The sequence below is a fragment of the Hypanus sabinus genome, chromosome 11 (genome assembly GCF_030144855.1).
Source record: "Hypanus sabinus isolate sHypSab1 chromosome 11, sHypSab1.hap1, whole genome shotgun sequence".
NCBI classification, from domain to species: domain Eukaryota; kingdom Metazoa; phylum Chordata; class Chondrichthyes; order Myliobatiformes; family Dasyatidae; genus Hypanus; species Hypanus sabinus.
The window spans coordinates 67,469,124-67,496,061 of NC_082716.1; the positions used below are offsets into that span (position 1 = coordinate 67,469,124).

The 26,938-nt window shown below is 41.1% G+C and overlaps 1 protein-coding gene across 2 annotated transcripts in view; it reads left to right on the top strand.

Annotated features, from left to right (window-relative positions):
• The window catches only part of acot11a (acyl-CoA thioesterase 11a), a 106,909-nt gene extending 80,007 nt beyond the window's left edge, over positions 1–26,902 (top strand). For both annotated transcript variants that reach the window (XM_059984619.1, XM_059984618.1), the window contains 7 exons: positions 276–331; positions 1,290–1,356; positions 2,408–2,491; positions 2,580–2,713; positions 4,768–4,899; positions 11,008–11,134; positions 23,679–26,902. In XM_059984619.1, the coding sequence (XP_059840602.1) occupies positions 276–331; positions 1,290–1,356; positions 2,408–2,491; positions 2,580–2,713; positions 4,768–4,899; positions 11,008–11,134; positions 23,679–23,846 (768 nt within the window). In that variant the 3' untranslated portion in view covers positions 23,847–26,902. The remainder of the gene's footprint in view (positions 1–275; positions 332–1,289; positions 1,357–2,407; positions 2,492–2,579; positions 2,714–4,767; positions 4,900–11,007; positions 11,135–23,678) is intronic.
• The last annotated feature ends 36 nt before the right edge of the window (positions 26,903–26,938 follow it).

The following is a 26,938-nucleotide window of genomic DNA, read 5'->3' on the forward strand; positions in this document are numbered from 1 at the left end:
CTGCATTCTTAACACGGAATAAAGCATTTCACAGAGGTAACAGAAAGCTTGGCCAAATAGATGGCTTTAAAGGCACAACTTTAAAGGTGAAGGGTTGAAAAAGTTTCACTGTGAGAATTCCAGATAAGGTGGCATATTGCAGCTGAGAATGCGGTCAGCTGTGGAAAGGTGTGGGAGGATGGATGGGCGTAGCGATACATAAAGAAAGCAGATCCCTAGGAGAAGCTACTATTAGGAAAAGATCCTTTGTAACACAGACTCTGCTTCATGGACAGGATGGAGAAAGAAGGTACCGTGAAGCAAGTGCACGGAAGAAAATCCGACTTGACAGGTCAGCAAATTTAAAAGCTTCATCTCATGGATTTTGTGACCGGCAGCTTTGGACATCATGGTAGTTCTTTATGTAGTCTTCATGATAACACTGTCTCAGGATATTTTCTTTAAACGATAAACTGCTTTGTGAACATTTAGCAAAGCTACCATAGATATTAATGTTTTATGTTAAGCATCTGTTGCCACAAGGTGGAGATCACTGCTGTGCACATTGACCAACGCATTCTCTACCATCACCCCGTACGTACCACAGCAGCCCCATAACTCTATTTATTACAAAAGAGTCCATTGAGGTTCTTGCTGATTAAGTCCAATGCCTAATGTGTATGTTGGCTTCACAAAATGTCTTCGAGTTTTTTTTCTTTGGAGAGTTACTACACAAATGCTAGTCCTTATCAAGTGAACAGTTGAAGCCTTCCGGACATGTAAATCTGAATCCTCTTTGGGTTAAGTTGTCCACTCTGTTCCACTCCTGCCCGCTTTCCATTGCTTGGATTTCCAGAAACTTTTGAAGCTCGAAGTCGAAGAAGCTGCCTTGAATCATGCCCTTTTCTTCCCTCTTGACCATATGCCATTCACCACTGGTATAACACAAAATACTGCACAACAATATAGGCATAACCCATTAGATTCATCACCTCCACCATGTAGGAGGGCAATAGTAACAGATGGATAGGAATGCCACCTATAAATTCCCAGTCAAGTGATGTACTATCTTTCATTGTCACTGGGTGTACATGTCCAGCAACACTAAATGTCTTTCACCAGAAGAGCTGTATCAACTCTAGAATCTTCTCAGGACTATGAAGTATAGGAAGTACCCTTGCCAACATAAAATGTTGATATAGAGAAGTTAATCAGTGATTATTGCTGTGATTGTATTAGTATTTCTTTATATTAATCATCAATCTGTAATCTTAAAATCTCACATCTCATTCCTATTACTTAATTTTCAGAAAATATATCATTTCATGTAAACAAACTGAAGTACCACTGTCTGTTCCCTGGGACCCCAGCAACCAGGTAACCTGCCATTTGGCAATTCACTAAGTGGAATTATTTTCTTAAGTTTATTCCTATGCTTGTCAACTGTATTCCTTGAAGGCATTCTTATTTTACTGTTCGATTATTTTGGAAAAGGAATTATTTGATTAATTATTATTTGTACTCTCATTCTCTATACACAAAACCAAAAAGCTGGAAATTGCATCGCTGGAATCTCAGCCTGTCTTGAATGCCAAATAAAATTCATGCCAAGAGTCAAGCTTAAACATCATGTGTTGGTGAAAATTAACAACCAGGACAGAATCTGCCTAATTCCATCTTTTGTTTGCTTGGTTATTCATGAAACTTTCACCCTCTGTGTCTAAGTACTCACCAAGATCAACCTGAATCAGACAGACTTCAAGTCCTGTTTCTTTCTTTGCTTTAGTACTCCATGTTTTAGCAACATAACACATTGTGGCAGAATTAGGCTATTAACTGCTCATAATACTCCAGATGTGGTCACACTAATGCCTGATAAAGCCTCAGCATTTCACCATTACAAATTACATTTGCTTCCTTCGTCTCCACCCTTTAAATGGAGGGGTGTCTCATGTTGTGTTACTGCTTGTATAGTAGCAACAACTACAACATCAACTCAGCAACATGATGATTATTCACTTGCAACCTCATCAGCTATTCCACTTTGAGAATCTTCACAACTAAAACCAATACGGCCAATAAAGGCACATGGAGTGAGATAGCCAACTACACCTCACCTGGGAATGTCTAATCTGCAGGCTGCAGCACTCAACAGGAATGGGAAAGATCAGTAGAGCATGCCTGGGCCAGGATCACTGGTTCATATACCAGAAGTAGAATATTGTACTGGTAGTGAGCCATGCTCCACAGTCTGCGGCTGTGACGGAATCAAACTTTGGAACTGGGACACAGCACACCACTGCTAGTTGTTGTACCAGTGACTAAAGATGTGTTTTTGTGCTAAGGTGACTATCATAGACCAGTGGTAAAGAGGTGTTTCCTTTACCCATTTGGCATATTAAAAGTTTGTGTTTTTTTGTTATTAAAGGTTTACCTCAGCTATAATAATGTCTCTGCACTAAAAACCCTGGCTGCAAAACAAAACTGGGTACTAAACTGCACACGGAAGAAGGCAAGTTTAAATTAATGGCAACACAAAGTGTTCAAGACTTCCAGCTAACCAGCTTTTCTGGAAAATGTTCTCAATTTTCTCTTTCCAGGCAAAACTTTTTACGCTCGAAGAAGATCAGTTACTATTCTTCAAAGCAGAAATAACTGTTTCTGTAAATGTCAAGCAAGTTTTCCTCCTGCTTTCTGATATGAGCCGTCGACATGAGTGGGACACTCACTACCAGTAAGGACAGCCACCTGGACTGAAGATTGAACCCAAGTGACAATGGAAGGGGGAAGAAGTTGATGCAGCATAAGAAATACGGAGACTTAATTTTCTGTCTCTCATATTAAGGAACACATTAAATCTGAGGGGTCTCCTATCCTTAATGGAGGGTTGTTTCTCTTCTCGGTTCCTCAGTAATCAGCTTCCCCTAAGGCGCATTGGTTGGACCATCTTCCCTGTGGCTTTGTGGTGTTAGCTTAACTGAGAAGCACCCTGTCAACAGGGGAGCCTGAGTGTAATCAGGTTATCAATATGACACTAAACTTTATCACCAGCAGAATAGTTATTTCCCAGCCATTCCCAGGCCAGCATATGTAGGTGCAGCCAGAAAGAAGGTGAATATTATTACTAACTGACCGGCTAAGGTGGAATCAGCTGCTGCTGGTGCACAGTGAACATTCCAGCAGGGTCCAACTAACTTGGCTGATGTAGATCAGGGAAGCCTCAGATGATCAGAGCTCAAAGACTAACAGTCTTCCTGTGTCTCTGGACCATGGAGGAAAGCATCAGCTGGTTTCCCACAGAAAACATACTGTGGTGCTCTACAGAGAGCAAGCAACACACTCAAAATACTGGAGGAACTCAGCAGGCCAGGCAGCATCTATGGGAAAAAGCACAGTCAACCCTTCAGCCCCAGACCCTTTCGCAGGAAGTCAACTGTACTTATATATATATATATATATATATCCTTTTAAACAAAACTGCTCTCACTTTACAGCTGTGCTCTTTACTACCTGACACTGCCACCCTTGGATAACGACTCTGACCATCTATTCTATTTATGCCTGTCATTATTATATATATATATATTTCTTCAGTGGGTTCCAATGCTTCAGAGGAAACAGTCCCAGTTTGCCCAGCTTCTCCTGATAGGTAATGCTCTCTACTCCAGGTAACATCCTGGTGAACCTTTTCTGCACCCTCTCCAAAGCCTCCACATTCTTTCGGTAATGTGGCAACGGCCAGAACCGTGCACGATACTCCAAAGTGGCCTCACCAAGGTTCTATACAACTGCAAGATGACTTCACAGATTTATACTCAGCACCCTGATTGATGAAGGCAAGAATGTTGCATGCTGTTTTTACTGCCCTATCTACTTGTGTCGCCACTTTCAGGAAAGTATGTTCCAGCTCCCCAAGTTTCCCCTCTGTATATTAATGCTCCGAAGGATGTTACCATTTACTGTACATTTATCTCTAAAATGTGACCTCCCAAGGTGCATTACCCCACCCACATTTCTGACAGTGTCTATATCCTGCTGAATCCTTTGACAATCTTCTTCACACTCCACTACTATATCAAATCAGATCACCTTGTATTTTCGTCTAAATCACTCAGAGATGCTAGCACTGATCCTTGTGAAAAACCAGTCACAGACCTCCAGTCAGAATAACATCACTTCACCACAACTGTGGCCAAGTCAATTATGAATCTAATTTACCAAGTCTCTGTGGATCCCATGAGCCTTAATCTTCCTCCATAATCATTACGTAAGAAAACAAAACCCCACTGAAAGAGGAAATCAGATGAATCTTGCAGTCAAACCAACTAGTAATTCCTGTGTATCAGACCAACTGATCAGTATACTAAAAGGAAATCATATCTGTGGGATCACACACCAGCTTTGTAGAAAGAAAGAAAATTGGCAGAAAAATGCTCTCCAGTCAGTTTATATTTCCTGGAGTACTTAGAACTTAGAAGGGTAAACTTATTATCCCTTTAAGGATTTTCGTTTAGAAAAAATGCAGAAAGTGAAAAGAGGCAGACAGTTTTTCAGAGTTAGCTCCTGGGTCTAGTCAGCTGAATAGTCTCTTCCAATGTTGTTATTGCTCAACCTAATGAGAAAGAATTTCTTTTTTGAAGGACATTCCCCAAAATATTTGCTTTCACAAGTGAGGATTTCTTAATAGTAGGAATGTGAAGTTAGAATTCAGAAATTTAACTGTAGTTTTTCAAATGCATCATTTTAGGAGTTTGCTTCATTTTGATTCATCTTGTTTTTCCTTCCAAGGAAATTTAAATTGATACAAAAAGTGGATGAGGATGATGTCATCTATCATGTGATCTCTCCTTCTGTCAACAAGGCTGGCAACTTTCAGGATTTTGTTCTACTGGCATCTCGGAGAGTGCCATGTGCTGATGGGTAACTTAATTTTCACTTTTCAAATGAATCGTCTGTTAATTTTTATTTGAACGTTCTCCTAGAAATATCAGGTTTTTGGTCTTGACAAGAACCACAGCAGTTTTGATGTCTACAATATGACTTGCACTAATACACAGATGATGGTTGTGTCCATTGACTGTAAGGATGTCCAGCAAAATATTACTGAAATCTCCAATGTCCACTTTGAGATTTGTGCATCCTTTATCACTGTAAGGCTTTATCACTTAGATTTTCAAATACTTTTCAGCCAGCTGCTGTACTTTTCCTGATTAGTTGTCATGAGTATCTTGTAGGAAGTGTCCTCTTGAATTACATAGCCAGTGACAGCAAGGAGCTATTTAAAAGTTTGCATAAACTTCATGGAAACTGTCAGTGACCAGTGATGGCAAATAGATCACCCTTTCAAAATGATGGAAATATTTAGTTTAGACAGTTTTTATGGCAGGAGTTGTTATTGACACATCCATATGATGGTTTAATAGCTGTAGGAGGTTCTGTAGATATACAAGGCATCACGGTGAATGACTTGGTCTGGATGTTCTAGTTTCAGCAAGTAGCAAATAGTTTTTAAAACTTTACTCTGAAGCTTTAACGTTTGTATTATAGGATCAAGGAATAGTGTTGCATGGCTAATTTAATGGGCCCCAGTGGCATTCCTCCTATCATGATCCTGCTGTAGTTGTTGCTGTCACAAGCAGGATTCTGCTACTGTGGGCCATTCACCAGGATCTGTGCAAGCTGCAGTGTGATTATGATGACTGGAGATTGCAGAGTGGGGAAATATTGTGGAAGGGCACAGTGGAACTGAGAACAACGCCCAGATTTCTGTCCAAGCATAGAAGTCTTACTGTGGCATTCCTGTTTGTGGATTCCCCAGGGAAAGCTGTGACAACAGAACTTTCCACGTGGAATCAGAATCCACATGGGTGAACTGTGCAGGGTTAGTTGAGCCATTGATTTCAATTGAGGGGAACTGCCGTGAGAGACAAAGGTGAATGGCAGTTAATTTAGATCTCTGTACATCAGTTGAGTGTATTTAAAGTGTTATAACTATACACTAAGAGAAAAAAAATTAACATTTTAACAGATTTAATGGTCTCTTAAAACATTTTTGCTGTTTCTAAATATCAGAGATGTTATGTTTTGGAATATAGAATTGTACAGCAATGGACAGGCCTTTTGACCAACAATAATGTGCTGACCTTGATGCTAGCTGATACTAAATGGCCGCCTCCTGAGAAACAGCCATTTCCCTCTGTTCCCTTCATATTTGTGTATCTATCTTGTAAGCTTCACCAACCTACAGGCTTCCTCTGCAATCCGTGGTAACCCATTCTAAATATCTACCACTACGTGTACTGTATTTAAAAAACCCTCGTGCCAGATTTCGACTTTCCCCCTCTGAACTTAAAAGCACATCTTCTTGTGGTTGACTTTTCCACCCTGGAGAAAAGATGCTGACCGTCTACCTTATCTATGCTGCTCATAATTTTAAAACTTTTTATTAGGTCTCCCCTCAGCCTCTGATACTCTATGGAGAACAATCCAAGTTTGTCCTTAAAGCTCATACCCTCCAATCCGGGCTGCATCCTCAGTGAACATCTTCTGCACCTTCCCACAGTCTCCACATTCTTCCCATAGAGGGCCAACCAGAACTGCACAGAAGTTTTATATAGCTACAGCATAACCTCCGTACTCTTATACTCAGCACCTCTACCATTGAACACATGTATTTGTATGCCATCTTTACCATCTTATCCACTTACGTGACCATTTTCAGTGAGCTATGGACCCTAAGATCCCTCTGTACCTCAGTGGTATTTCAGAATCAGAATCAGGTTTATTAACACCGGCATGAGATGTGAAATTTGTTAACTTAGTAGCAGCAACTCAATGCAATACATAATCTATCAGAGAAAAAAAAATAAAAAAAATAAACAAGTAAATCAATTATGTATATTGAATAGGCTTTTTAAAAAAGTGTAAAAACAGAAATACTGTATTTTTTTTTAAAAAAGTGAGGTGTGTCCAAAGATTCAATGTCCATTTAGAAATTGGATGGCAGAGGGGAAGAAGCTGTTCCTGAATCACTGAGTGTGTGCCTTCAGGCTTCTGTACCTCCTGCCTGATGGTAACAGTGAGAAAAGGACATGCCCTGGGTGCTGGAGGTCCTTAATAATGGACACTGCCTTTCTGAGACACTGCTCCCTAAAGATGTCCTAGGTACTTTGTAGGCTAGTGCCCAAGATGGAGCTGACTAGATTTATAACTTTCTGCAGCTTCTTTCAGTCCTGTGCAGTAGCCCCTCCATACCAGACAGTGATGCAGCCTGTCAGAATGCTCTCCATGGTACAACTACAGAAGTTTTTGAGTGTATTCGTTGACATGCCAAATCTCTTCAAACTCCTAATCAAGTATAGCCACTGTCTTGCCTTCTTTATATGTTGGGACCAGGTTAGATCCTCAGAGACCTTGACACCCAGGAACTTGAAGTGGCTCACTCTCTCCACTTCTGATCCCTCAATGAGGATTTGTATTTGTTCCTTCATCTTACCCTTCCTGAAGTCCACAATCAGCTCTTTTATCTTACTAACATTGAGTGCCAAGTTGTTGCTGCAGCACCATCCCACTAGTTGACATATCTCACTCCTGTACACCCACTTGTTACCACCTGAGATTCTACCAACAATGGTTTTATCATCAGCAAATTTACGGATGGTATTTGAGCAATGCCTAGCCACACAGTCATGTGTGTATGGAGAGTAGGGCAGTGGGCTAAGCACACACCCGAGTTGCACCAGTGTTGATCATTGGTGAGGAGGAGATAATATCAACAATCCGCACAGATAATGGTCTTCTGGTTAGGAAGTCGAGGATCCAATTGCAGAGGGAGGTACAGAGGTCCAGGCTCTGCAACTTCTGAATCAGAATTTTGGGAATGATGGTATTAAATGCTGAACTGCAGTCGATGAACAGCATCCTGACGTAGGTGTTTGCATTGTCCAGGTGGTCTAAAGCCATGTGGAGAGCCATTGTGATTGCATCTGCCATTGTGGTGATAGGCAAATTGCAATGGGTCCAGGTCCTTACTGAGGCAGGAGTTCAGTCCAGTCATGATCAACCTCTCAAAGCATTTTGTCACTGTCAATGTGAGTGCTACCAGGCAATAGTCATTAAGGCTGCCCACATTATTCTTCTTTGGCACTGGTATAGTTATTGCCTTTTTGAAGCAAGTGGGAACTTCCGCCCAATGCAGTGAGAGGTTGAAAATGTCCTTGAATGCTCCACAGGTTTTCAGAGCTTTACCTGATATTCCATTGGGACCTTCTGCCGTTATGGACCAGTCATTGACTGGATCCTTTCACTTTTCATTTTATCTCCCAATTACTTGCCCAGATTAAACTCCATCTGCCACTTAGCTACCCATATCTGCAGCTGATCTATATCTCATTGTATTCTTGGATAGCCCTTTACACTGTCCACAACTCCAACAATCTTAGTGTCATTTACAAACTTGCTAATCCACCTACCTAAATTTTCATGTAAATCATTGATATTTACCATAAACAAGTGGTTCCAGCACAGATATTTGCAGAATACCACTGGTCACGAGCAAGAATAACAAGCTTCCTCCCTTTATCTGTTTTTTTATGCCAGTTCCAAATTACAACTTGCGATGCACTCTCAGTTGTATTTTTATCATCTGTATCATCCTACCTTATCAAATGTCTTACTGAAGTCCATGTAGATACTGTTCCACCTTGGGTCATCTCAAAAAAAAACTTAAGTCAAGTTTGTAAGGAATATCCTGCCCTGCAAAAACCCATGCTGACTGTTCCTAAGCAGGCCAGACTTTTCCAAATCCATATAAATCCTATCCCAAAATCCCTCTCCCTTTAACTTCTCCACCTCTGATGCGAGGCTTACTGACCTGGAATTATACATTCATTCCTTCCTGAACAAGTTCTCAGCATTTGCCATTCTCCAGTCCTCGCCTCACCTGTAACTAGTGAGGACTAAAAACATCCGTACAAAATCCACAGCCATTTCCTCACTTGCTTCTTCCAGTATTCTAGGATATATGCCATCAGGTCCTAAGAATTTATGCTTCTTAATGCCTTGCAGTAGACCTGAGCACCGTTTCCTCCTCAACATAAAGATGTCCAATTCAATCGTAGCTGCTTTCCCTATTATGAGCTATTACCCCTCAACCATCAGGCTCTTGAACCAAAGGGGGTAGCTTTACTCAGCATCACTTGTCCCATCATTGAAATGTTCCCCAACTAATGGTCTCACTTTCAAGGAGTCTGCATCTCCTGGTCTCTTTATTTACTGCTTATTTATTTCTTGTATTTGCACAGTTTGTTGTCTTTTGCACACTGTTTGGATGCCCAAGTTGGTGGAGTATTTCATAGATTCTATTATGGTTATTATTCTATTATGGATTTATTGAGAATACCCACAAGAAAATGAATCTCAGGGTTGTATATGGTGACATATATGTACTTTGATAATATACTTACTTTGAACTTTCTTTTTCCCCCTAACATTTGACATCCTTAATAATTAAGAACCCATTAACCTTTGCTTTAACTATACCCAATGCCAGCCTCCACGGTCATCTGTGGCAATAAATTTCAGAGATTTTCTATCCTCTGGCTCGTGGAGTTCATTCTATCCCCACCCAAAAGATGCAGAGTGCTGCAAAGGCTGGATACTACATGTAGCCTCTCTGCTGCCCTTGAAGCCAGTGGCAGACTGCAAGCTTATTGTGTAAGTTTAAATTTTCTTCAGAGATCAGTGACAAGAGCAGGAATTTCACCGCTTATTACACATTCTGGACCATAAATATCTTAGGAAAAATAATTCCCTTCTAGGGTCATTCAGTACAGAACTGGGATTCAATCCTTGTTGGTCAGAACTGCCCCCGTCAAATTCAACCTTGGCAGTGGGATTCTTTGCTACTGATTGTAAAATCTGATCCTGATACGTGATGTTTCCTCAGTGATGCAGTGACCCAAAATTCTAATTGTCTTCGACACTGAGTTGTGTGTGGGTGTATAGCCAGTGTTCGTAGCTTGTCTGTTTGAATAAAATGAGGCTCAAGGGCAGTAAGTTTCTCCCTCTCCTGCTGTGGGATCTGCTCCAATTCAGACCAGGCCCCAGTCCAGCAAACTTTTAATTTTCCTACCACTTCCATCAATCTTTATTTGCAACATTAATATTTTTAATATCTGGTTTCTTTATTGATATTTTAACCACCTTGGCCTGAGTTTGCCCACCTCATCTTTAGATTAGTGCTTACAATTAACTTGTTCTCTTTCCACGGAGAAGTGAGCTTTTGCCTTCTTCTCTGGCCAGCCATAGTGTGAAACCAGTAATTACCTCCCCTCTTTTGTTTTTGTTGATTTTGATTTTCTGACAGATTACAGTTAATTCTGGAATAAAAAGTTTGCATCTCGTTCATTTGGAAGGGGATTATTTCCTTTACATTGAAGAAAACACATCACTGTAGTCGGCTCCCCTATCTGGGCTACATTGCTGACTTGTTACCTACCTTTGCACATCTGACACTGATAGGATTTGTCAGGTCATGCAGGGGCTATGCTGTACTGATGTATTAACATTAATAAGCATTTTGAAAACTTGATGACTAGCAGTATCCAACAAATTACAAAGCTTAGGTGTTAGTTTGTAGAATTTGACACAGAATGAAACTATTGAAAAGGACCATATGCCAAACAGTGGTGCAACAGGTTGTCAGCTGGTGTTGATTGTCAGTGTCTTGTATTTTCCAGGCAGATTCTGAAGGAGTTTGAACAGCCTGCAAACATGTGCCTGTCTGTATTGGAAGGGATCAGATATTAGCTTTGACTCTTGATACACTGTATATTGACTAATAGCTAAGTCAAAAGTCTAAGTTATCACAGTAGAACTTGTATCCACAAAGGTTGTTGACTTTATGCTCAATTTCTAGTTCACTGCTGGCTTTCACTGATCAAAATATTTGAGACAAATGATATAACGTCCAATAACATGCAACTTAATACCCATTATTTGGTTAATTGAAATAAGCTATCTTTCCAGGGACCCTTATCTGATAGCCCTCCGATCGGTAAGTCTTCCTGCAGCACCGCCAACTGAGGACCTTGATAGGGGCGAAATATCCTGTGCTGGGTTTAAACTTTGTCAGAAAGGAGAGGCATGCACCAATGTAAGTAGCCTTCATATTAATGAATAATCAAATAATCTGAACATGCATAACAATGTTTATAAAAGTTGGAAAGACCAGAATAAATATTATTTTCCTTTAACTAGATTAAATGGAGCCTTTCAGAGGGTGTGGAGTAAGATTTCCTTTAATTTTTTTTAGGCAGCTTGGCTTGCTTCCAAAATTAAATCTGTTTTTAAAATGTGGGTTTTAAATTCTCAGAGGACTGTAGAAGATGTAATATTGCATGCTCAAACTGCACTAATATAATAGTATGTGTGGAGCTGCTCTGATCACGAGGATCCTAAATGTGAAGGGTCTCGGCCTGAAACGTCGACTGTGCTTCTTCCTAAAGATGTTGCCTGGCCTACTGTGTTCCATCGGCATTTTGTGTGCATTGCGTGAATAAACCACCAATATCCTTAAAACTTGGGTCTGGAGTGACTACTTGTTTCTAATAGTCATACACCACAGTTATGTGCCCTTTGGCCCATGTAGTCTGTGCCAGCCTGTTCTACTCCCTAAACCTGTCTATCTGCACCTGGACCATGACCCTTTATACTCCTTTCATCCACGTACCCATCCAAGCTTCACTTAAATGTTGCGATTGAACTTTCACTGGCAGTTTGTTCCACACGCCTACTAGCCTCAGGTTTCCCCTTAAATATTTCACCATTCACTCTAAACCTATAACCTCTAGTTCTAGTCTCTCCCAATCTGGGGGAAAAACCTGCATGCATTTATCTTATCTGCACCCCTCATAATTTTGAATACCTCTATAAGGTATCCACTCATTCTCTTGCTCTCCAAGGAATAAAGTCCTAACCTATTCAACTTATTCCTAGAACTCAAGTTTTAATTATCATTCAACCATACATGAATATAGCCAAATGAAATGGCTTTCCTTCGGGGCCAAAGTGAAACACACATTACCAATAGCACATAGCACAAATAATGGTTACAATTAAAAAAAAATAACATACGGTCACAAAGAAAAATAGTATAGCCAAAGTCCCTGAGTAACATGACTGTAGTCCTGGTCCAGCTTGTTCTTCCAGCAAGCAAACACTGGAGGGCAGCACCATTGGGAGGGGCCGGGCCTCACCCCAGCGCGATCCACAGAGACTCTCCCACATCACCTCAATGTCTCCTCTCCTGGGTGACTGCTACAGGCAATCCTGCGGCTTGGGCCTAGTCCTCACCACAACCAAGGCAATGCAGCTCCCCCGCCAGTGGTCTCACCAGTGAACCCGACTTGTAGTGCACTAATTACCAATGTCCAACAGGGTCTTGCGATCCCCATAAAAACGTCTTAAGACAGTCACTCTTGCTGCGCACTGTCACGGCACAACAGTACACAAGTCCAGGTGACAACACAATGGTATGCAATTAATCCAGGTCCATCGCTATCAAGCGACTCACTGATGGGAGAGTCCTGCAGTACTTTATGTTCTTGGTATCTAGCAGTGACTTGCAATCATAAAAAAGATGTACAGGATGAACAAATACACCTTTGTTTAGATCTGAAGTATCCATTGCGTCCGAACACACCACCTTTTAAGGAACTATGGATCTGTACTACAAAATGTACTACCTGAGTGCAAATGTATTCCCTGTGTAAGTTCTACCCTGGTTTGCCCTGACAATGTGCAACATTTTACACTTGTCTGAATTAAATTACATGTTGCCATTTTTCAGACTACTTCCCCAGCTGTTCCAGATCCTGCTGCAAGCTTTTGTTAATCTTCTTATGTCCACTACACCTCCGATCTTGATGTCACCAAAGATTTGCTGATCCAGTTGACCATATTATCATTTAAGTCATGTATATAGATGTTAAACAGAAACGGACCCATCACCGATCTCTGTAGCACATCACTAGCTACACAACTTGTTAAGAGATATAGCCATCTCTCTCAAGAGATACAACCACTCTCTGTCTTCACCTACTCAGCCTACTCAACTCTGAATCCAATTTACTACTCTATCCTGAATACCCGGTGACTTAATCTTGAACAAAGGAACAACATTTGCTATCATCCAATCCTAATGCACCTCACCCTTGTCTAAGGATGGCTTAAATATCTCTGTTGGGCTCTATAGGTTCTTAGGCTCTTCAGGCTCTAGGAATTTATCCAACTTAATTTGCCTCAGGATAACTAGCTCCTTTTTTTTCTATAATCCAAATGCAGTTCATGACCTCACTACTCTTTTGTTCTCAGTTATCTGTCTCCCAAGTAAATGCAGGTACTAAACATTTGAGATCTCCCCCATTTCTTTTGGCTCCATGCATAGATAACCACTTTGATCTTCAAGAGGACCAATTATGACCCTTGCTGTCCTTTTGTTCTTAATATATCTGTAGAAGCCTTTGGGATTCAAATTCACCTTGTCTGCCAAAGCAAACTCCTCTTTTAGCCCTCCTGATTTCTTTCTTAAGTGCTCTCTTGCATTTCTTGTACTCCTCAAGCACCACATTTAGTCCTAACTGCCTATACCTGATATGTGCCTCCTCCTCCTCCTTCTTCTTAACCAGGGTCTTAATATCCCTTGAAAACCATGGTTCTCTAAACCTGTTGGACTTGCCTTTTATTTCAACAGACACGTACAAAGTCTTACCTCTCAATACTTCACTTTTGAAGGCTTCTCATATGCCAAGCATCCCTTTGATGGAAAAGAACTTGTCCCAATGCACACTTACCCAGATCTCCTCTGATGCCATCAAATTGGCCATTCTACAACTTAGAATCTCAACCCGAGGACCAGTCCTATCCTTCTCCATAATTATGTGAAAACCAATGATCACTAGATCCAATGTGTTCCCCTACACATTTCTGTCACTTGACCTGTCTCATTCCCTAAGAGGAGATCCAGTATCATGCTCTCTCAGGTTACGACCTCTACATATTGATTAAAGAAATGTTCCAGAACACATGTGGCAAACTCTATCCCATCCAGCCCTTTTTACAGTAAGGGAGCCCCAGTCAATATTTGAAAAGCTAAAATCACCTACTATCACAACCTTTTTTTTTGCATCTGCTTTCTCACCATAAATTGGCTCCTCTAAATCCCATTGACTATTGGGAGGTCTGTAACTATACACCCATTAACGTGGTTATCACTTTATTTCTCAGTTCCACTGTTATTGTTTCAGTAGACAAGTCATCCAGCATGCCCTCTCTGAACAGTGTCATGATGTTTTCCTAGTAATGCCACTCCTTCCCCTTTAGTAATTGCCCCTCTATTATATCTACAACCAAGGAACCCTGGAACATTGAGCGGCCTGTCCTGCCCCTCCCACAATTGTCTGACTAATGGCCACAACAATCATAATTCTATGTGCTTACCTATGCTCTTAGTTCATCTGCCTTACTTACAATACTCCATGCAGTGAAATATACGCAACTCGGAAATGTGCTCAGCCTTTCAGTTTCTCTCTTTGCACACAGGTTCAACATCTGCTTTCCCCTTAGCCACTCCACCTGCTGACCAGCCACTCTGGCTCTCATCCCCATGCAACTCTAGTTTAAACCTCCTGGAGCAGCACTAGCAAACCTTCCCTTAAGGATATTAGTCCAGTTCATGCCCAAACTGTCCCATTTGTACAGGTCCCATCTTCCCTGGAAGAGCCCAATGATCCAAAAAATCTGAAATCCTCACTCTTCCACCACCTCCTTCACTATGTGTTAAATTGGATTAAATCTGTATTTCTAGCCACACTAGCACATGGAATGGATAGCCCCCTGAGATAAGCACCCTGGAGATTTTGTACTTTTAACTTAGCACCTAACTACCTGAACTCGCTTTGTAGCAGAGTGCTCTGACGTTCTCTTTGGCGATCCTTTGATTCACTTGCCAGACTATTCTTTTACCTTTTCTGTTTATACACACTTTGAAAGCGGTAATAACACTACACCTGTACAAATGACTGCAGCAACTGGTGGGTGACCTTACGATCTCTGTCTCAGAGGCTCGCATCAGGATATTGTTCAAGAGGGTGAACCCCTCACAAGGCATCAAGTAGTCTACCTGGCTGGGTGCTGAATTGGGCGAAATTGGCTGGACTGTTCAAGGACATACTTGACCTCTCACAGCTGCGGTCAAAGGTTCCCACCTGCACCTATGAGAAGATGAATACTATCTCCTGCCTGAGCAAGGACCTGGACCTACTGCAATTTTCCTACTGCCACAACAAGTCTACAATGGATGCAATCTCATTGGCTCTCCATTTGGCTTTGGAGCACTTGGACAGGAGCAATACATACATTGGGCTGCTGTTTACTGATTACTGCTTGGCATTCAACACCATAATCCCATTAGTACTAATCAACAAGCTTCAAACCTTCCTCTGCAGTGGGATTCTCGACTTCCTCACCTGGAGACCAAGTCTGTGCAGATTAGAAACAACATCTCTTCCTTGCTGATAGTCAACACATACACCTCAAGGATGCATGTTTAGACCATTGCTCTATTCTCACTCATGACTGGCTAGGTGCAGCTCAAACATCATCTGTATGTTCACTGTTGTTGGTAGAATCTCGATGGTGATAAGGAGGCATACAGGAGTGAGATGGATCAGCTGGGTGAATGCTGTCACAACAACCTTGCACTCAACGTCAGTGAGACCAAGGAATTGATTGTGGACTTCAGGGAGGGTAAGTCAGGAAATCACACACCAGTCCTCACTGAGCTGTGAGCAGCTTTAAATTCAGGGGCATCAACATCTCAGGGGATCTATCCTAGGCCCAACACATTGACGCAATCATGAAGAAAGCACTCCACTGGCTATACTCATTCGGAGTTTGAGGAGATTTGGTATGTCACCAAAGACTCGAGCAGATTTCTTCCAGTGTACTGTGGAGAGCATTCTGAGTGGTTGCATCAGCTGAAATGTGCAACATTGAAAGAGGCTGCAGAAACTCAGCCAGCTCCATTACGAACACAGCCCTCAGCACCATCGAGGAGATCTTCAAAAAGCGGTGCCTCAAGTACCCTCACCATCCGGGACATTACTTCTCATTGTCACCACTGGGGAGGAGGCACCGACACACAAAGTTTTAGGAACAGCTCTGCCATCAGATTTCTGTGCAGTCCACGAACACTACCTCATTTTCCTCTTTTGCACTATTTATTCATTTGTGTATTTGTAACTTATAGTAATTTTTGTCTTATACAGTACTGCTGCTACAAAACAAATTTCACAATATATTACAGTTGTAATAACCAGATTCTGACTTCCAGTGATTTGCAGTCCAAGTTTACTGGTCTTGTCTCATACTTGAGTCTTTTCATCCCCATTTGCAGCCTAATGAAATGATGCATTTTCTTGCTAAAACCAGTATCCAGATGTGACTTACCCAAAATTAAGCACAGCATTGCAAATGAAGTCTTACAAATGTTTTGCACAAATACAGTTTTTGAATAGTGTCACTTGCGTGTTTCTGTTCAAAAAGCAGTGATTTTTGTCACGGATATATAGCAAGTAATGAACAGTAAGACAAATCTGAAATGTTTTGCTCACCGTGGTTGTAGATGCAGTATAGTTTTGATTGCTTTTGCATCTGCAAGGTGGAGCTAATGACTGGTGTTCCTGGATCGTTAATCCCTGTTGCTTATGAATTCTAAGCATTCTTCAGTACCAACTAACCTTGCATATCTGCTCTTTGGCCCATTGCTTGGGACTTTTGTCTCCTTGGCAACAAGCACTGTTTCATATGTGTGATGGCCTTTGGCTATCTTCCCAGTCCTGGTTTCAATTGACCCCATATTCTTTGTTGTTTCCCCAGCATTAAACTGAATTGGAAATGTATATATATAAAAAAAAACTGCAGATGCTAGAAATCTGAAGTAGCAACGAGAAACAGCACAAACTTGGGAACAATACCTCATCTATGTCTGGTCACGTTGCAAAGTTCTCGACTCAATTGTGTTTGAATCAGAACTGTCTGGTGCAGAATTTCTGCCTGTCATCATTTTGGCTCAGGTTTACCTTCTTGTATAGTCAGGCCTGCAAGGCATGTCCTACCACCTTATAAATAACACTGAAGGCAGATGCGAATTTAATGTGATCTTAACTTGTACTTCTACTGCCACATCAAGCCTTCTAACCCCACCCTATAAAAATACTCCTTTTGTTCGAACTATCCCTCCCTCACCTCTGCTGCAGAGATGAGGAAAAAGGATTGTTGGGTGAGTTGGGCTGGTGGGTATGCACAGTGATGTGAATTATTGGACTATATGGAAGCATATTTTAGGAAACAAATATAGTAGATTCCAGTTAATTGGGAGACGTCAGGACCAGTACATTCTGGCCCAGTTAAGCAGCTACCCCAATTAGCCAAAGCTTCATGAAAATAGTTTAAAAGGATATAAAAAAAACTACTGAAGTAAACTGAATAACAAATTAAGTATTTAAATTGAATACAGAACAAATGAGAATGCTACCTAAACAGCTATAGTACTATAAAACTGTATTAGTTCCTAATATTTGTTGATGGAGGAATTCATTCAGTGTACGCTAATGTTATTTTAATTGACTGTAAATGAACGAATCAACATAGACATCTTGTGCAGATAATGGATTGGCTTCAAACAATGGTTTCAATGATTGCATCCTCCAAAACTATTTTCTTTGTTACATACAAGGTGATTGTGGATACCTTTGAATTCTTCATAGTCCCTAACTTGTTGAAGGTAGCAAAATTGTTTCATTTCCCCCCAAGCCATTTATAGACAATAGACAATAGGTGCAGAAGTAGACCATTCGGCCCTTCGAGCCTGCACCGCCATTTTGAGATCATGGCTGATCAACTACTATCAATACCCGGTTCCTGCCTTGTCCCCATATCCCTTGATTTCCCTATCCATAAGATACCTATCTAGCTCCTTCTTGAAAGCATCCAGAGAATTGGCCTCCACTGCCTTCCGAGGCAGTGCATTCCAGGCCCCCACAACTCTCTGGGAGAAGAAGTTTTCCCTTAACTCTGTCCTAAATGACCTACCCCTTATTCTCAAACCATGCCCTCTGGTACTGGACTCTCCCAGCATCTGGAACATATTTCCTGCCTCTATCTTGTCCAATCCCTTAATAATCTTATATGTTTCAATCAGATCCCTTCTCAATCTCCTTAATTCCAGCGTGTACAAGCCCAGTCTCTCTAACCTCTCTATGTAAGACAGTCCAGACATCCCAGAATTAACCTCGTGAATCTATGCTGCACTTCCTCTACAGCCAGGATGTCCTTCCTTAACCCTGGAGACCAAAACTGTACACAATATTCCAGGTGTGGTCTCACCAGGCTCTGTACAAATGCAAGAGGATTTCCTTGCTCTTGTACTCAATTCCCTTAGTAATAAAGGCCAACATTCCATTAGCCTCCTTCACTGCCTGCTGCACTTGCTCATTCACCTTCAGTGACTGATGAATAAGGACTCCTAGATCTCTTTGTATTTCTCCCTTACCGAACTCTACACCGTTCAGATAATAATCTGCCTTCCTGTTCTTACTCCCAAAGTGGATAACCTCACACTTACTCACATTAAACGTCATCTGCCAAGTATCTGCCCACTCACCCAGCCTATCCAAGTCACCCTGAATTCTCCTAACATCCTTATCACATGTCACACTGCCACCCAGCTTAGTATCATCAGCAAATTTGCTGATGTTATTTTCAATGCCTTCATCCAAATAGTTGACGTAAATTGTAAACAGCTGTGGTCCCAATACCAAGCCCTGTGGCACCCCACTAGTCACCACCTGCCATTCCGAGAAACACCCATTCACCGCTACCCTTTGCTTTCCATCTGCCAACCAGTTTTTTTATCCAAGTCAATGTCTTCCCCCTGATGCCCTGAGCTTTGATTTTACCCACCAATCTCCTATGTGGGACCTTATCAAATGCCTTCTGAAAATCGAGGTACACTACATCCATTGGATCTCCCCCGTCTAACTTCCTGGTTACATCCTCGAAAAACTCCAACAGATTAGTCAAGCATGATTTACTCTTGGTAAATTCATGCTGGCTCAGCCCAATCCTATCACTGCTATCTAGAAATGCCACTATTTCATCCTTAATAATGGACCCTAGCATCTTTCCCACCACCAATGTCAGGCTGACAGGTCGATAGTTCTGTTTTCTCCCTCCCTCCTTTCTTAAAAAGTGGGATAACATTAGCCATTCTCCAATTCTCAGGAACTGATCCTGAATCTAAGGAACATTGGAAAATGATTACCAATGCATCCGCAATTTCCAGGGCCACCTCCTTTAGTACCCTAGGATGCAGACCATCCGGTCCTGGGGATTTGTCAGCCTTCAGTCCCATCAGTCTACTCATCACTGTTTCCTTCCTAATGTCAATCTGTTTCATTTCCTCTGTTACCCTATGTCCATGGCCCATCCATACATCTGGGAGATTGCTTGTGTCTTCCTTAGTGAAAACAGATCTAAAGTACTTATTAAATTCTTCTGCCATTTCTCTGTTTCCCATAACAATTTCACCCAATTCATTCTTCAAGGGCCCAACATTGTTCTTAACTATCTTCTTTCTCTTCATGTACCTAAAAAAGCTTTTGCTATCCTCCTTTATATTCCTGGCTAGCTTGCGTTCGTACCTCATTTTTTCTCCCCGTATTGTCTTTTTAGTTAAGTTCTGTTGTTCCTTAAAAATTTCCCAATCATCCGTCCTCCCACTCACCTGTCCTCCCACTCACCTTAGCTCTGTCATACTTCCTTTTTTTTAATGCTGTGCAATCTCTGACTTCCTTTGTCAACCACTGTGGCCCCTTTCCCCCCTTTGAATCCTTCCTTCTCTGGGGGATGAACTGATTTTGCACCTTGTGCATTATTCCCAAGAATACCTGCCATTGCTGTTCCACTGTCTTTTCTGCTAGGATATCCGTCCAGTCAACTTTGGCCAGCTCCTCCCTCATGGCTCCATAGTTTCCCCTTTTCACCTGCAACACTAACACCTCCGAGCTGCCCTTATCCTTCTCAAATTGCAGATAAAAACTTATCATATTATGATCACTACCTCCTAATGGCTCCTTTGCTGCAAGATTGCTTATCAAATCCTGTTCATTACATAACACTAAATCCAGAATAGTCTTGTCCCTGGTCGGCTCTCGTACAAGCTGTTCCAAGAATGCATCCCATAGGCACTCTACAAACTCCCTATCCTGTGGTCCAGCACCAATCTGATTCTCCCAGTTCACCTGCATGTTGAAATCCCCCATAACTACTGCGACATTACCTTTGCCACATGCCAATGTTAACTCCCTATTCAACTTGCACCCAATATCCATGCTACTGTTTGGTGGCCTGTAGACAACACCCATTTGGGTCCTTTTGCCCTTACTGTTCCTCAGTTCTATCCACACAGACTCTACTTCTCCTGACCCTATGTCCCCCCTTGCAAAGAGCCACCCATTCCTCACCAACAGGGCCACCCCACCCCCTCTGCCCACATTTCTGTCCCTACGATAGCACGTATACCCTTGTACATTCATTTCCCAGGTCTGATCTCCCTACAGCCATGTCTCCATTATCCCAACAACATCATAGTTACCCATTCGCACCTGGGCTTCAAGCTCATCCGCCTTATTTCTGACACTTTGTGCATTCAGATATAGAATTTCTAGCATCTCCATGCCTAAGTGCTTGAAATCGTGGTAAGTAAAACAGTTCTGAATTGTCTTGCTATTTATTATTTGCATCTATCAGTGACAAAAATCATTGCTTTTTGAACACAAACACACAATTGATGCTATTTGAGAACTGTTTGCTCTAAATCTATCTGTAGTATCTATCAGCCACAGGATGTCAGCGCGACTGATGGTAGTTAGAAGATGTTTGGCAACAGTCTCCTATTCCAATTAAGTGGCATAGTGTCCCAAATGAAGGAAATCCAGCCTGTTTTTTTGATTTGTTTATGTTAAGAGTTGCCCCAAATAAGCAGCTGCCCTGATTAACCAGTGGCCTAATTAACTGGAATCCACTGTAATAGGAAATTACAACTCGGTCAGTCTTCCTTCAAACAACAGTATTCAAATATGTGTAAGGGGGTATGGCTTTGATTTTAAAAAAACTAAAGTGACTATAATTGATAGGAGCAAATCTAAGCAAAGTGATGGAATACCATTACACTTTCTGATTTTGTCCATCTTCCTAGATGTGATTTCAGTTGACTCCAAATAAAGCCAATCTCTTACCCTGGCTTGATCTTGGACTTTACATCAGAGCTCAGCAGTGCTAACCTGACAACACATCAACATTGCAGCCAGCTGATCAACGTCCCCGTTGCAACCCTCTGTTCTCACACACACTACCAGAAATAGTTGCGCACACCCACTAAAATAGCCACAAAAGATGACATAAATTTGACCAGCAAAGAACAAAAAAAGCACTTGGTTTTCTGAAATGTAATTTCATACTTCAAGCTCTGACAGAATCTTTATATTTTTCCCTCATTAATCTTTGTGCCCTCCAGTTGCTTCTTGTTTTTCCAAATGACATATTTTAAGCAATTTCTCAGCTGATTCATGTATTACATAAAATGAAGTATCACCATGTAGGTTTACATCATGTGAACCTCACAACTTCTTTACAGAGTCTGCACCTTAGGAATATTTCCTTTTAGTTGACCTTGAAACTCTGCTAACCATCTGTACCAATTTATCAAGAACTTTGACGTGTAATTTAACAATGGGGCAAGTCCAGATGTTGGCTACTCTTCTGATTTGTGGTTGGCACAGTTTCATAGGCTGCATACAAGCCATTATTTGCACTGTGAAGGAAAATTTAGAATAGAGAGCCAGGATCCAATGCTCATCTACTTTAGTAAATTATCTAAGGTCCAGGAGACCTCCTAGGTGTGTACAGTTGACACAGGAAAACTGCAGAAGTTAGCTTGCTTTAATCCAACTTCTTGTGTTCATCATATATAGAAACACTGTTCAGGAAAGGAAAGGGCTGGAGACGCAGTGTCTGCAGTTGGTTTTCCCACAGACATCAGCATTCTGATCTCCTCCCTAAACAACAATTAACCTCTAAGTGGGATTGGATTTGGCCATAAGAATTGTTTGGCTTTAAAGGGAACCCAATTCAAATCATCTGCTGAATAATACAATGTGGCATTATGCTTCTCATAAAACAATGCTTCAGTAAATTTTCTTATATTGATGTGAAGCACGCTAGGTTAAATTTACTAGTGTGGGTAATGTAGTACAACTTTGATTAAACACAAGTACTGTACATGAGTTTATATTGCATAACTATTTGCAGATTTCAGTGACGTGGACAACATGTCTCTGTGTCCATATAGTTATAATTCAATGTGTGTCGGATTACTCCATACCCTCATTCCCCTCCTATTGCTTTGGGAATTAAATTGACTTATTTATTACATCCTTCACATACATGAGGAGTAAAAATCTTTTTATGTTACATCTCCATCTAAATGTGCAATGTACAATCATAGTAATTTATAATAAATAGAACAGTCAATGTAATATAAAGTACACTCAAATCAATGTGAGTTCACCAGTCTGAAGCTGTCCTGGAGTCTGGTGGTTCTGGCTTTTAAGCTGCGATACCATTTCCCAAATGGTAGCAGCTGGAATAGATTGTGGTTGGGATGACTTGGGTCCTCAATGATCCAATGGACCCTTTTTACACACCTGTCCTTGTAAATGTCCTGAATCATGGGAAGTTCACAACTACAGATGTGCTGGGCTGTCTGCACCACTCTGCAGAGTCCTGCGATTAAGGGAGGTACAATTGCAATACCAGGCAGTGATGCAGCCAGTCAGGATGCTCTCAATTGTGCCCCTGTAGAAAGTTCTTAGGATGTTGGGGCCCATACCAAACTTCCTCAACCGTCTGAGATAAAAGAGGTGCTGTTGTGCCTTTTTCACCACACAGCTGGTGTGTACAGACCATGTGAGACATTAAGGGGCATAATACAGTGTTATATTAATTCAACTTCTCTTCTTTCAAACTTGTATCCACTTCCTCTCCTGTAAGATTATTGATTATAACACTGTAAAAGAAAACAAACATTTGATGTTGACAATTTACACCTGGTGCAATTGCTGCTGTGATTCTTTAGGGCAGAATTCTTGAATGGACCACCTTGTGGTTTTGGAGAAGCTAGTATCTGTTCTTCATGTGCATACATGTAGACTTGCAGCTTGGACATGAACCTGGGTTGCACACATTATTCAGTCTGTGTCACAGAAAGAAGAGAGAAGTGAAGGGCATTATAGCTGGTCTTCTCCTCTATCCTCAAACCCCCCCTTCCCCATCTCACCCCCAGTTGAAAGTGCAGGGGTAGATGTCAGTGTATTTGATACCAGCAGTAAGAGAGCTATCCAGTAAGAAACTTGGAGTTATCTTTGGGCATTATTTCAGTTCTTTTGCAGTTTTCAATGAAACCGTTGGGGTGAATCCCGAACAAATATAGACAGATAAATAAGTGAATACAAAGGGACAGGCTGTAGAGTGGAGTGCTTCTGCCATGCCTAATACAACTACTTGATTTACTTTTTCAGATTGCCTATTACATCCAAGCAACCCCTCAAGTACTCCCTTACTTCACTCCTGACATCACTGGATTGTCTTCAGATGTATGCAAAATTGTTGAGGCTTGTAATGAATTTCTTGAACAAAATAAGGATACCATCCATCCATTTGGCAATGTGACATTGGGTGGGACTTGACATAAATCTTCATCATGTTTCGCTGTCCCACTGGCTTTGGTGCTCATGAAAAGAAGGTTTTTAGATAAAATAAAATAAGGCAAAATTTCAGTTGTGAACAAATAGCACTGCAAATTCCAGTTAAGTACATGATCTTTGAAATCAGCAGAGTGCATTGCATTTGTGTGTTTGTATTGTTTCAAGAGAGGCTTATTGAGAGTTAACAGTGGTGGAGAAACACTGTGGCCCTTGGTCACTGCCTTGTAATTGTTTAGAGCTGAGTTTGCTGCCATTAGCTTCTGTGTATTAATTTTTGTATATAAAAACATAATAGGTACAGCAGTTTTTTTGCAAACTGCCAAATTTAATCCATATTTTTACAGTAATTTTGATAAGATTTTACTAGAAAAATGCTTGCATGAGGATTTTAAAAGAAGAGTATTTCTGATTTTTAACCTTTTTAAAGAAAAGTTTTTCTGTTGATGATCATATTACTGAGCGATTGTCACCAACAGTCCATTTTGTATGCTTATGATAAGCTTTTAATTATTTGTAGGTGGCCAGTGAGCTTGCAGTGTATCCTTGCTTTTGTAAACAAAAACACAAGCTAATTTTCTATTCATTTTAGTTGAGAGTGTGGATTTGTAAAGTTACATTTTCATTCCGGTGTACTTAATCATCATTTCCTTTCAACAGCATGCACACAATGATGGTGTTGACAATACAATTTCACAGAAAGGCAAAATGCAAAACCGTGTAATGCTGAAGAAAAGTTACCATCTAAATTGATCAACACACACAAAATGCTGGTGGAACGCAGCAGGCCAGGCAGCATCTATAGGGAGAAGCGCTGTCGACGTTTTGGGCCGAGACCCTGCATCAGGTCTCAGCCTGAAACGTCGTCAGTGCTTCTCCCTATTGATGCTGCCTGGCCTGCTGTGTTCCACCAGCATTTTGTATGTGTTGCTTGAATTTCCAGCATCTGCAGATTTCCTCGTGTTTGCATCTAAATTGATCACATTGCTTAGTGCAGGAGTTCATTTTGGTGATGATGGAATCTGTGAATGAATGTGTATCATTTTTAAAATCTGGAGTAAAATATTTGACCTTAATTGTATAATGTATTGATTATTAAAAATATGAAATCACTGCCTTTCTAAAACAGGAATAAATTGCAAAGGTCAATTATAAAAACAAATCTCCTGTTTAAAAACATAAAGATGTTTAAAACAAGTTGAACACTAGGTGCTATTTTGCAGCACTGACAAGTTGGTTGTTACGTGAGAAGTGACTGAATAAAAAATAAAAGACAACATTGAAATAATGAAATGTAAATGCTCTTAATTATTTTTATACTGCTATAAGAACCTCCTGTGCATTATCATTTTTGGAAGGTGTGCATTTGGAAAAACGCCAATTAGTTCTCTATCAATTCTTTGGTTTGAACCACTGGCTCAATCAATAATTTGCAATTTCAATCAACAATCAGGAAGAACCTCTGGTTTAAAATCTGGATTTGGAGACGAGAAGCTATATGGCTGAAGAGAGAAGAACTATAGACAATAGGTGCAGGAGTAGGCCATTCAGCCCTTTGAGCCAGCACCGCCATTCACTGTGATCATGGCTGATCATCCACAATCAGTACCCCGTTCCTACCTTCTCCCCATATCCCTTGACTCCGCTATCTTTAAGAGCTCTAACTCTTTCTTGAAATTATGTTGGCGTAATTGTTTGGAAGTACCATTTAGCAACTTTTAAGAACTCAACGGGGTCTCAAGGTACCCAGACACCTGCAGTGAATAGCTTGTCACTATTTCATTTTAAGACCTTGGGTGTGAAAACTAGATAGATCTGGGGAGTTTGAGTTTGACAGTCCAGATAGCTGCCAATAGATGAGGACAAAAGGACAAAGGGTTGGGAAGTACAGTGGAGGAATAGAGTGTGGGTGGGTATCATGTTGGAGGAAGCTAGACTGGGTGAGTGGCGACACCAAGATGGAGTTAAGCACAGAAGCTGAACCATGTGTTTGAGAAGTTGGAAGGAGAAGGGTGACAGGCGACAGTCCAACGGAATCACTAGAAATCCCAAACGGTTGGAGATTTTTAATGAGCAGAGATTTGCAGTGAATGGGAGATGAGTGGCCATCTAGGTTGATTTTGGATTGGACACATTGAAGATGAAAAAGAAAATGTGGCAAATAACTGGGGTGGGAACAGTTCTGGGAGGCATTCAAAATGGAACTAGGTGGGTTTTTTAAATCACGGAAACTGTTGAGAGCAGTTCAGAAACTATTTAGCTTCTAAAATGTTCTGAATATTTAAAAAAACTCTGGTCACTATCTTAAATAGCTTTGTGCAATATGACTTGGTGTTTGAACCATGTGATTGCTATTAATACATCTGTTGGATGTCAAGAACGAGAAGAACATCACTTATTAAAGTATAAATCCAGTATTCTCTAATACACTAGATCCAGGAAAGGAGAGTGGGAGTGTTTACACTCTGCCCACCTGCAGTTTTTGGCATGTTCTGTAGGATAGAATTTTTGGAGGAGGAGAGGCCATTCAGTTATTCCTGCTGCAAATGAAAGTTCATGACACTATATCTCTTTATTTTAATTTGTTGTCCATCTGCAACTTGCAACATCACATGCTTCTTTACATTGGCAACACAGCAGTGGGAACTGCGAGCGATTTCAGACTCCTGGGAGAGCACATCTTGCCCAGCCTCTCATGGTCCCAGAACATGTTCTACACAATCAGGGAAGCTCACTAATGCCTCTACTGGAGACAGCTGGACTATGCCAATGTCATTCTTAGGTGCACAGTACAAAGCTGCTTGGTATGGAAACTGCACCGTGAGACAGGAAGGGTAGTCAAAACTGTCCAATGCATCACCGGCAGCAGCCTACCCATCATCAAAGATGTGTATACAGAAAGCTGCTGGAAAACATCATTAAGGATCCCACCTACCCTGTTCATAGACTGTTTTACTCCCTGATGGAAGTGGGACAGCTACATAGCATCCACGCCAGGGTCAGCGGACTCAAAAACAGTCACCTTTCCCAAATAATAAGGCTGATCAACAGCTCCACCCACTAATCCACCCCAACCA